The following is a 12,748-nucleotide window of genomic DNA, read 5'->3' on the forward strand; positions in this document are numbered from 1 at the left end:
GAATTTTCTTATTATTTTTATTTATTTATTTTTACGGATTTTTCTTGTCGCCAAGTTATCTCAAAATAGACTTGATCAATTTCAGTGAATTTCATGTCATCTATAGGATCTGTCATGGACACGTCAAAATAAGCTTTTCAAGGTCATCACGTCATGATGACGTCATCTAGGCGCCATTTTGTAAAATCACATTATCAATCACATCTCCATTATCAATTATCAAAAATCAATCAAATTTACATCACATCAATTTCAGGTCAAGGGTCATCAGGTCATGTCATCAAAGGTCACCTGGAGGTCATGACGCGCGCATACGCGCGCGTCAAAATTTAAAAATGCTCAAAATCACTTTTTGACCAAACGAGAGTACGTTTTAGGTCATTCTAAGCATTTCAAAAATTTGCGCGCGCGCACGCATGCGTGCGCGTTTCCGCGCGTAACACCTTAACGCAACTCAGAAACACCGTTTTTTTTACATCATTGCATTGATAATAAAATTTTGAACAATTTGATACCTTGATCAACCTTCTACGACCATTAATAACGAAATTAACACCCGTTAAAGTTTGCAGCACGTGTGCGCGCGAGCTCTCACTATAGGCCGTATTTGGGCAAAAACATGCCTATTGCAAATTCACTGTAGCTCTTTAAATAGTCCATTGACCCCCAATTTTTTTTCATATATCGATAGAGTATGAGTTGTAGATTTGATTTCATGTCACCATTGTCCCTAAATTATATCGTGACGTCATCAAAATAGAGCCTAAACTAAAAATTTCATTTTTTCAAAAATGACGTCATCAAATTTATGCAAATTTGGTTGTAACTTCTCGAATATAGATCGTTTTTCGCCCAGATTTCGATATGTTGTGGTTTAGAATGTACTCTTTTTCCTCAGTGAACATGAATATTCGTTTTGAGAAACGCATTATTGCGTAAAACAGCGATGAAAAGAGGCATGTCATTTTTCCTCATTTTGCGTGTAATCTCTATGGGACATGACTTTTTCTCAAAACCAGATTCGACATTCCTCTATTTCGTGAGCCATATCTCCATTTTTTCTTGTCAGTTTTCTTTAAGCTTTTAGTATGTTGTAGCTGAGATTCTAAGCTTTCGCAAGTGTGCCCTTCATTTTTTGATCAGATGCCGAGATCATGCCCGTATTTCACTTGCAAAATTGGACTTGTAATTCTCAAAATTGCTTACGTGTATTCTCTATGGGGAATATCGTGGCTTTGACTGCTTTCTAAAGGGCGCGGGTTCGAGTCCGGGGGTGAACAAGACGATTTTTTTTTCACTTTTTTTTTTCTTTTTGCCACTTCTTACATGATCCTTTATGATAATTAAAAGGTATAAAAGTTAAAATTTAACAAGATAAAACAGATTATAATTGTTTTTTTCATATCACATGTGTTTTGCGTGTAATCTCTATGGGACATGACTTTTTCTCAAAACTAGATTCGACATTCCTCTATTTCGTGAGCCATATCTCCATTGTTTCTTGTCAGTGTTCCCTGGGGTGGACAAGATGAATTTTTTTTTCACTTTTTTTTTTTCTTTTTGCCACTTCTTACATGATCCTTTATGATAATTTAAAGGTATAAAAGTTTAAATTTAGCAAGATAAAACAGATTATAATTACTTTTTTTCATATCACATGTATTTTGCGTGTAATCTCTATGGGACATGACCTTTTCTCAAAACTAGATTCGACATTCCTCTATTTCGTGAGCCATATCTCCATTTTTTCTTGTCAGTTTTCTTTAAGCTTTTGTATGTTGTAGCTGAGATTCTAAGCTTTCGCAATGTGCCCACCATTTTTTGATCAGATGCCAGGATCATGCCTGTATATCGCTTGCAAAATTGGACTTGTAATTCTCAAAATTGCTTACGTGTATTCTCTATGGGGAATATCGTGGCTTTGACTGCTTTCTAAAGGGCGCGGGTTCGAGTCCGGGGGTGAACAAGACGATTTTTTTTTCACTTTTTTTTTTCTTTTTGCCACTTCTTACATGATCCTTTATGATAATTAAAAGGTATAAAAGTTAAAATTTAACAAGATAAAACAGATTATAATTGTTTTTTTCATATCACATGTGTTTTGCGTGTAATCTCTATGGGACATGACTTTTTCTCAAAACTAGATTCGACATTCCTCTATTTCGTGAGCCATATCTCCATTGTTTCTTGTCAGTGTTCCCTGAGCTTTTAGTATGCTGTAGCTGAGATTCTTAGCTTTCACACCTGTGCCTTCATTTTTCGATTTGATGCCGAGATCATGCCCGTTTATCGCTTGCAAAATTGGATTTGTAATTCTCAAATTTGCTTACGTGTAATTTCTATGGAGAATATGCTAGCTCAATGGATAACGGATTTGACGTGTTCGTCCGTATTGCTGACGTGTAGGTCCGTGTTGCTGACGTGGTGGTCCGTGTAGCTGACGTGTAGGTCCGTGTTGCTGACGTATTGGTCCGTGTTGACGACGTGCTCTGCCGGCATGATCCGTGTAGATCCGTGTGAAGCTGCCGTGTTGATGCCGTGTTCACAGTCATCTGGGGCAAAACTATCCCGGACCTCCCCGGATCATGCCGGCATTGCCGTGTTGTATAATCATCTATCTTGTATGTATCTGTTTGAAGATGTATGTCTGACGATTGTCATCACCACATCAATAATCACATTTAGTAATGGTCAAAACTTATTCTTAGGATGTCTACGATCAAGATTATCAATGATATCTAAATGATTTATTTCATACATCAGACGGCACTGAATGACAAATCATGACAGACCACCTAATTCGTCCGCATGACGAATTAAATTCTAGTTCTCTTTATATTTATATCATATTTCAGGTAATACTGATGTGGACATAAAAGACAACCAATGGCTAGGTGTATCTGTTGTCAGTCAAGGTCCTGGTCGACCAGTGGCAGTAAGTATTAAACTTATTAAAAGGGTAGGTCAAGCTGGTGGAAATGATAGAAAGTACAGGAGAGGGAGATGTTTTTGTGTCTGGCGAAATACCACCAAAGAGTTAACAGAATTACGATTTTTGAAAGTAAATTTCTTGATGTATCACTTACAAGCGAATGCATGTCAAGTATGTAATTTATTAACTCTTGGGGAGAGAAGATTGACAATGCATAGAAAATTTGCAGAGTCACTTTCAAATCACCCTCTTAAAGACATTACCTCAGAAAAAAAATGCATACAAGTATTTTTTCAGCATTAACGCACTTGTAAATTATCTCAAGCCTGAACATAAATAATAAGAGTCCATTACCTTTATTTTCTTTTCATATTCATCCTAAGTTGAACTCTTCCCATGCAGTGACTTTTGTCATAAAAATTCTGCTTAAAGTGTATCACAATTATCCTCCTCCCTATCATCAATATCACCTTTGTCATCATCCTCACTTTTGTCATCATCATTATTACCATCACCACCACCTCCATCATCATCATCATCACTGTTATATGTTAACCAAACTCTCTTCCCATTCCAGGCATGTGCCCACAGGCATATATACCGACCCCCTAGTGTAGATGAGTACCGGGGCCTTGGAAAGTGCTACTTCATGAAAGCAAACCTGGAAAAGGACATATTTGTCAAGAATGGATACCAACCCTGCATCAGCCAGACTCGCCCCAACAACTATGACGGCATCCTCTACAAGTACTGCCAGGCTGGCACCGATCTAGATGTCACAAGGGTGAGTCAAGGGTAGGGAAGGGATAGGTACATGTAGGTGCGAGACAGGAGTGGGGTAGGGAAAAAAAAGTGGAAAACTGAATTTCCTATACCGAGTAACCCTACTCAAATTTTGACCAAAATTCTTTCATTGAAATTAATTTCAACGGCAAGCATTTAGATCTGTGTGATGTTTCATAAAGATGCAAGTGTGATTTGAATCATGCTTAAAATGATTTGTAACAAGCAATCTTGCTGATTGATACGTAGTAGCTTGCATCCTCACAGCACCACCCCGGGCCTTTTAGTGTTAAGTTATTGAGAATCAAAGTAATTAAGAGTATTATTTAGCATCAAAGAACAGGTCACCAGTTGTCCATAGCTTTAATATAAGCATTTTTGTGAAACAATCCCCCGGCCTTTGAATCAGACTCCATATGTATCTGCACAGTCAGCAGTGTGTGTTTGAGATCAATCTGGGCCCCGTCTTACAAAGAGTTCCGTTCGATCCGATCAATCGTAACTATGGATGGCCAGCAACGTCAACATCTATTGTGCATGTTTGTTCAAAATATTCTTTAGCTATGATGTATATTCATGCATTCATTGTTTTCTTGAAAATTCACTGCGCTTCTCTTTGCATACAGAGGACATTGTGCAAGTGTTTCGTAGAAAAAAATTATGGCACTGATGGATTTCCATAGAGTTACGATGATCGGATTGTCGTAACTCTTTGTAAGACAGGGCCCAGGAGTGTCTCACATGCCCTTTTATCATGTAAATATTTTTTTAGTAAAGTTCTGACAAAAAAACACCGTGGTTTGATATTAGATTTAATTCATTAAATATAATTTTGATTTTTCATGATATATGTTTTCCTTCTTCTGTATGCAGCATTTTAGCACTGATGCTAACAGTGCTTCGGAGTATATCATGGGTGTTCCTGGATCAGACAATTGGCTTGGTGGCATTGCTCTTGCTAATGTGTAAGTATTCAATAGACCTGGGTACACAGACCTTTAGTGGGATCGCTTTAAAGTGGTAGTTCACCCTTTCATAATGTCAATTTCGATAAAGACGGCTCAAAGAGAGAAACATAATTATTAAGGTTTGACAAAAATTTATCAAAGAAAAGTAGAGTTACGGATTTTCAAAATTTTAAATTGTTTTTTTTGGGGGATTATTTTAAAAGATCTTAATAATGTCACATTTTAGCAGGTCTGCAGTATATGTTGTCATGTACTGTGAATTCGAGACAGTGCCGGTTTGAAAATTGAATATTATTTTACCTGTACATTCAGTGCAATATATTGGAGGAATCCAGAACCTCTCCTTATAAAAAAAAGCACATCAGGAGCTGTTGATGATTGTAATACTTGTAATGATGTGATCTATCATTCTTTCCTGAAATGGTGTTATTATACTGTATTATACAACTCCTAAGAATGTTCTGTAATCTGATTGGTCCAAATCGGATCACATGATATTCGGCGAATTGCACTATTGCATCCAAAACGCACTATCCTGCACTCTGACGTCATACCAAAAGTACTATCCTGCACTCTGACATCAGAGTGCAGGATAGTACAAGGTCTGGAATTATCTAGAATTTAGATCAAATATAGCATTCGGGGCAACTCAGTAACATGGGGGAGGAGAGGGGTTGTATAAAACAAACAATGCACACATTCTTGTGCATGGAGGACCTAAATAATGAACTCTGTGCTCGACTCACCAAATGGATATACTGCACTCGGTCCTGCGGACCTCGGTGCGGGATATCCATTGGCTCTTCTCGCACATCGTTCATTATTTGGCCTGCATGCACATGCTTACATGCATTATTTGTATACTATTGGGTTGTTGCAATAAACTTGCAATCAATTGCAAATTATTATGGCCATTATTTGCAAATTTGCACTTGATTCCTGGTCTTCTTCAAACAAATAGTCCAAATCAAATTTGCCACAGTTAAAATTGATATATCAATTGCAAATTAGCAACAGAAATTGAAAATCTTTACTGCCTTCACTTTTTACTCTTTTTCTTTTAATTTTCCTTTTCCAGGCCAGATTCTATCCGGTCAATTAATCTCATCACACCGCTTGATTATGCAAACAACAGGGTTGGATTCAACAGTTACCTAGGTAAAAACGTCATTTCTATCAACACATTTGGGACCAAGTAACCACATCTATTGTTTGTTCTAATGACCTTTGATCAAAAGCCTTAATGATCTTCCAAGAACATTAAACAAAAATGGAAAAAGTAATGCATATTTTGTCCTTTTATATTCCTTCAGTATCTTCGGCCAGATCATATAAAAGTGTTTAAAGGACAAGTCCACCGCAACAAAAACTTGATTTGAATAAAAAGAGAAAAATTAAACAAGCATAACACTGAAAATTTCATCAAAATCGGATGTAAAATAAGAAAGTTATGGCATTTTAAAGTTTCGCTTCATTTCACAAAACAGTTATATGCACATCTCGGTCGGTATGCAAATGAGGAAGGGATGACATCACTCACTCACTATTTCTTTTGTATTTTATTATATGAAATATGAAATATTTTAATTTTCTGGTCATCGTCATGTGAAATGAAGTTTCATTCCTCCCTGAACACATGGAATTCCATTATTCTAACATTTTGTGCTTCAGGCAAGGAGGTCCCTATCGTCAAATTCGTAAAAATTGAAATATTGTATAATTCAAACAATAAAAAAAACAAAATAAATAGTGAGTGAGTGACATCATTGCCTCTCTCATTTGGATGTAACTGGCTCGTTCATATAACTATTTTGTTGAAAATAAGCGAAACTTTGAAATGTCATAACTTTCTTATTTTACATCCAATTTTGATGAAATTTTCAGCATTGTGCTTGTCTAATTTTTCTCTATTGATTCATATCAACATTTTTCTGAGGTGGACTTGACCTTTAAATTCAGATTCAGATTTCTTAAAATGTTTTAATCCATGTTAAACAGATATAAATAATGAAAGGAAATAATTCATTTTTGTCTCACCTGCGAAGCAAAGTGAGACTATAGGCGCCGCTTTTCCGACGGCGACGGCGGCGGCGGCGTCAACATCAAATCTTAACCTGAGGTTAAGTTTTTGAAATGACATCATAACTTAGAAAGTATATGGACCTAGTTAATAAAACTTGGCCATAAGGTTAATCAAGTATTACTGAACATCCTATCAGAGTTTCATGTCACATGACCAAGGTCAAAGGTCATTTAGGGTCAATGAACTTAGACCATGTTGGAGGAATCAACATCGAAATCTTAACCTGAGGTTAAGTTTTTGAAATGTCATCATAACTTAGAAAATATATGGACCTAGTTCATGAAACTTGGACATAATAGTAATCAAGCATCAGTGAAAATTTTGTGCAAGTTTCAGGTCTCATGATTAAGGTCAAAGGTCATTTAGGGTCAATGAACTTTGGCCGAATCGGGGGTATCTGTTGAATTACCATCATAACTTTGAAAGTTTATTGGTCTAGTTCATTAAACTTGGACATTAGAGTAATCAAGTATCACTGAACATCCTGTGCGCATTTCAGGTCACATGACCAAGGTCAAAGGTCAATGAACTTTGGCCGAATTGGGTGTATCTGTTGAATTACCATCATAACTTTGAAAGTTTATGGATCTGATTCATGATACTTGTACATAAGAGTAATCAAGTATCACTGAACATCCTGTTCGAGTTTCAGGTCACATGATCAAGGTCAAAGGTCATGTAAGGTCAATGAACTTTGGCCATGTTGGGGTTTTTTGTTGAATAACCATCATATCTCTGTAAGTTTATTGGTCTAGTTCATAAAAAAGGGAAATAAGAGTAACCATGTATCACTGAACATCTTGTGCGAGTTAGAGTAGTATTCAAAGTGAGCACTGCTGCTATATTGAACCGCGTGATGCAGGTGAGACGGCCAGAGGCATTCCACTTGTTATCTTTTAAATTGGCAATGCGTTGGAATGCAAGATGGCAAATTATTAATTTTCATATACATATTACCTACCACAAGGCTCCACATTAACTTTTTTTGGTGGTGGCCCGTTCGGGCCACCAAAACCTTCAAATATTTTTTTTTGGTGGCCCGTTAGTAAAGTTTGGTGGCCCGAAAAATATAAAGAAAAACAATAATTAAAAATGAATAAAACAAATTTCTGAAATATTAATTCTGCAGCCACTACCACTAAGTTACTTCCACTTTGCATCTTGTATGTAAATCGTGCTTGCAGTTATTTTACTTTGCTTATTGATTTGTGGTAATATATAAATTGTTCTATCATTGTAAATATGAAATGATTGAAAGAGAACAAAAGAATTGTATTGTTCCCAGGTATTATTATAGCAGGAGAAAATCACAGAAAAATATGCTGAAAAATTAGAACAATGCATAAAAGGGGGAAACAAATATAATTTTTAGAATTGTATATTGAAAAAAAGAAAACAAAAATTATAAAATAAATAAGTGAAATACAACGGAAAGAAAAAAAAGAACAGGAAAAAAAAAAGAAAATGAGAGAAAAATGAATAAGACAAAATTTAAAAAAAATGGGAAAATTGTTTTTATTATTATTCAGTAGAAACATATTTAATCAGGCATATTCAATGGGAAGGGGTATAAATGGTTTAGTCACTATAAAAAAAATGAAAGAAAAAATAAAACGGCAAAAGTTATATCTGGAAAAGCAGTGAGAAAAGTCCTTCCTATATTTGACAAAATGATGGAAAACTCACATTTCATATTTATGGAATGCCTTCCCAAAATATTTATTTCCTTTAAGAGTGGTTTAAGAAGTCATTTATAAACAAAAAAGAAAGAAGCTGTCTGTTTATTTTTGGCTAGAAACGACACAGCTTCGAAAGAAACAAAATATCAACATACATACAAATGCACACGTGGGACTGTGATGTACTCACCTATGAGTTTTATGTGTATTAATGCATTTGGAAATCGGACTTTTTGAGTCAAAAGAGAGGTCATAATTCCTCTTTTTAATGCTTGCTAATAATCAAGATTTAGTAATATGGACTGTAGAAGGGCATTTCATTGGTGTAAAATGTGACTTTGACGTAGATTTCCAAAGTTCTGTGGAAGATTTCTTAGCAGTAACATTTTGTATCGCAGAGCTCTGAATAGTCGGCTAGCGCACAGCTAGCTACATGTAGCTAGTTAGCTGCAGTGGTTTCATGCATGCAGCTCACGTACGCCAGACGGCCGGCGCAGCCGGCTGAATATATACTGTATGCTGCAGTAGTGCAGTGGTAGGCCTCCATACTGTCATGACTATGCAATCTTTATGTGTGTGTGTAGATTGACAAAAATGGCGCATGACGAATTGGCTTGCAATTTCAACTGTAGAAAGTTGATAAATGCGTGCAAAATCGGGAGAAAAATTGCGCTACTTTGAAAATTATTGGTTGCCCGATTCGGGCCACCAAAACTTAACATTTTTTCAATAATGGTTGCCCGAGGTGAATTTTTGGTGGCCCCGGGCCACCGGGCCACCGCTAATGTCGAGCCTTGCCTACCATTTGCTATTCATTTCAGGTGCACTAACTTTGTAGAGAAAAGAACAGTGCATGAAAACAAATGCAGTTGCCAGTTTGAAGATTGAAAAGATGATCAAATAACCCCTTTGAGAAAATAAGGGGCTCCTTCTTTAATTGACCCCTTTGAAAGAAATGTCAAATCTGGAGTCCTGTAACATAAAGCATAGTGATTGATCATGTGCTGGTTTCTATAATTGATTGCATTGATTGTTATATGTGATCAATTATAGAAAATCAGTCTGTGATCAATTACAGAGATTTACGATGCAGGGCCTAGGCCAGCCCAGTATCAACATCATTGTCTGGCGACACCATCTTCATTTTCACTGTTGTGTTTCGTTACCAGGGTTCTCCGTCGCGTCTGCAAAGCTCATGAGTGGCAACGCTCAGACGTACATCGCTGGAGCACCGAGGTCCGAATCCATGGGCGCCGTGCTCACACTGAAGTCTGAATCGGGTCAGAGCCCCAGCCCCATATACCGTATCGATGCAGAGAAGCCGTCCTCATCGTTTGGTTATGACGTGGCTGCTGCCGATCTGAATGGGGATGGGTGAGTGACGATGTTTCCCTTGAACGAGAATGCGGATTTTCATTGCTGATCTCGTAATGATGATGCTTTATTTAATCCCAGGAACAAATTGAGGACAGTAGGGGACACAACTGGGTTTTCAATTTCATCAAGATCACGTGCCCTTCAAATTATTTCACCCACGCCTCTTAATACAAAGAATAGCATATTAAATTTGATGTACATTATGATCAATGCATTAAACAAGCAATAATCTTTGTGTAAACAGGCCCAGAATTGTGATGTTTTCAATTTTTTCATTAAAAGAGTTCAGTATTAAGACTATTGCGAAGGCATATTTGCCTATGACAGGACTCCTGCTGTATAATAATAATAGTTACCTAGTTTATTACACTTTGTTTCTAAGCGCTTTACATTGCAATTGTTATCACCCCGGTCATCAAATCTTGACATGCCTGCACACGATGTATACACTTTCTCTACTCCCTGGGGAGCATTCCAACAAGGGTTCCACGACTCAATTGCTAGGCATACTACATATGCTTTTGCATCTTACGGGGTACCCATTTAACACCTGGGTGGAGGGTGGCAAATTGTGGAATCACGCCTTGCCAAAGGTTGTTAGGCTGCGGTGGGATTTGAACCACGACCTGATTGCAAGGCGAGAGTCAGAACCACTACACCACAACGCTTTCACGTATGATTGATATAATTTGATCTCTAACCTTCAATTCCATCCTTTTTTTTCAATTTTCAGCTATGATGACCTCATCATCGGAGCACCTCAGTACTTTTACCGCGACCCAAGCAACATATATGGCGGAAAGGGAGGATGTGTTTACATTTACCTCAACAAGGCTCACGATGTAAGTTGTTACTGTTCACACTCTTGCATTAAACAATTGGTCTACTGTAAATTGGGTCTTAGTCCTGCTTTCTGTGTAAGTCTGATGTCCAATTGCTCTCATTCTCACATTGTCTAATTATTTCTTTTACTTTGTAAAATGAAAATTTGGTACTTCATCATTTCATCTAGCCTTGTACCTCAGTCTCAGCTCCCCTACAGCTGCCGTATGGCGATTCCAAACAATCGTTTTAACATTTTTTGTACCAGCTACATATAGGTGATTTGAATAAAAAATGAATGAAACAGCTATTTTTTACTCTCCGTACAGCCACTGTAGGGGAAATGTGACTGGGGTGTTATAGACTATTATTGTTAGATTAAGTGGATATGAGGTGTAGCCTGACTGGAAATAGCTGGTGGACAAAGCGATGAATGTGCTAAATGGCAATTGACCAAATGGTTAGTAGAGGAAATGGTTGTGGATCCATCAACAAATGACCTTACCATCCATCCTATTCAATGGACCATGCTGGCTCAGAGTACCTGCCTCTTAAATAAGAGTTCATGGGTTCAAATCTTAACCAACTCAAACCAGAAACCTAATACCTCAGTCACATTTGCCCTATGGCGGCCGTACGGCGAGTCAAAAACAGTCATTTAACATGTGAATAGATACGTATAGGTTGTTTGAATAACACGGTTGTATTCGACTTGCTGTACGGCCGCCGTATAGCAAATGTGACAGGTATAAATTATGAGATTTTCTGTCTACTTTCAGGCACTCAACGTATTAGAATAGTAAAGGGTAATGATACATGTTAAATGCCATATTTTGTAATGACAAGCCTATTTGAAGGCTTGGCTACCCCAGATGAAAAAAGAAGATATTTTTGTTCTGTTTTTGTTGCTATCCTAGTTATCATTATTCTGTAAGAATCAGGTGCCCATTTCTTTAAAACCATCTAAAGTAGACATCTATGAATGCATCTCACCTCATAAAGAGCTACCTAATGTCTAGAAATATTAACTTGACAAAGGATTTAATTGTGATGGATTCATTCCTCTCATCTTCTTGAACAGGGTACATTTGATAATGTCGAACCAATCAAATTGTATGGACCGATTGATTCTCTTTTTGGACAAGTCATTGCAAATATCGGAGATATAAACCTTGATGGCTTTGAAGGTAAGCTTTCACAAGACAACCTGTGATCCTTTCAATTTTTTTCAATGAAAACAAATACTGGGAAAGACAAGGGACTGGTTGCATAGATTTTGTGATTGATTGTAACTTCCTGTCAATGATAATTGACTTTGAAATCCGTATTTCAAAATAATTATTTGGATTGGCTTTAGAGTTTTTTTTTTACTATAGAGTACTTGACATAGTTGGCAGAATTTCCATTAATGGTAAAATTTTGCAATAAGGCCAAAATCATGTTTCTCGACTGATAGGCCAACTTAACATCACAAGTTCATTTGAATGGATAGGAAAAACTTGAAACTAGCAAAAATCCTGTCAAAATATTGGTAATAATGAAAAAGCATTGCAGTGTAGAAAGATACTACTGACATTTCAATTCCTCAAACTTACTTTGGAATAATAACAATTTGAATGATTGCATTATTGATGCTCAAAAACTTACATTAGATTTAGAAAATATTATTATATCATTGAAAGCTCTGAACAAATTGGTGTTAACCCTAAAACCAGCATTTAATACCTTTTTCGAATTCCCCCATTTTTCTCTCACAGACATTGCCATCGGTGCACCCTATGAGAACAACGGTCAAGGCGCGGTCTACATCTACCTTGGTCACAGCCAAGATGGCATCAGACAACCGGCCGCTCAGAAGATTACCCCCTCTGATCTACCAATGGGGGTCAACGGTTACCCCTACCCCAACGCATCCTTTGGGTACTCCATCTCGGGTGGGGTCGATCTGGATGGGAACGGGTTCCCAGAGATCACCATTGGTGCCTATGAGGTCCAGCAGATCGCCGTTCTTAGGTGAGTTGATGATTACATCCCAAACCCCTTCTCAAGGGGTGTCGCAGGAATATATTAATATTATGTTATTATTTTTTTTGGCATTTCAACA

At 37.1% G+C, this 12,748-nt stretch overlaps 1 protein-coding gene across 2 annotated transcripts in view; it reads left to right on the top strand.

Moving 5' to 3' along the window:
- Positions 1 to 12,748, top strand: part of LOC121426346 (integrin alpha-6-like) — a 58,740-nt gene that overhangs the window by 19,395 nt on the left and 26,597 nt on the right. For both annotated transcript variants that reach the window (XM_041622617.1, XM_041622619.1), the window contains exons 3-10: positions 2,856 to 2,935; positions 3,510 to 3,716; positions 4,589 to 4,680; positions 5,762 to 5,841; positions 9,615 to 9,819; positions 10,556 to 10,664; positions 11,726 to 11,831; positions 12,402 to 12,657. In XM_041622617.1, the coding sequence (XP_041478551.1) occupies positions 2,856 to 2,935; positions 3,510 to 3,716; positions 4,589 to 4,680; positions 5,762 to 5,841; positions 9,615 to 9,819; positions 10,556 to 10,664; positions 11,726 to 11,831; positions 12,402 to 12,657 (1,135 nt within the window). The remainder of the gene's footprint in view (positions 1 to 2,855; positions 2,936 to 3,509; positions 3,717 to 4,588; positions 4,681 to 5,761; positions 5,842 to 9,614; positions 9,820 to 10,555; positions 10,665 to 11,725; positions 11,832 to 12,401; positions 12,658 to 12,748) is intronic.

Source organism: Lytechinus variegatus, chromosome 13 (genome assembly GCF_018143015.1).
Source record: "Lytechinus variegatus isolate NC3 chromosome 13, Lvar_3.0, whole genome shotgun sequence".
Classification (NCBI taxonomy): Eukaryota; Metazoa; Echinodermata; class Echinoidea; order Temnopleuroida; family Toxopneustidae; genus Lytechinus; species Lytechinus variegatus.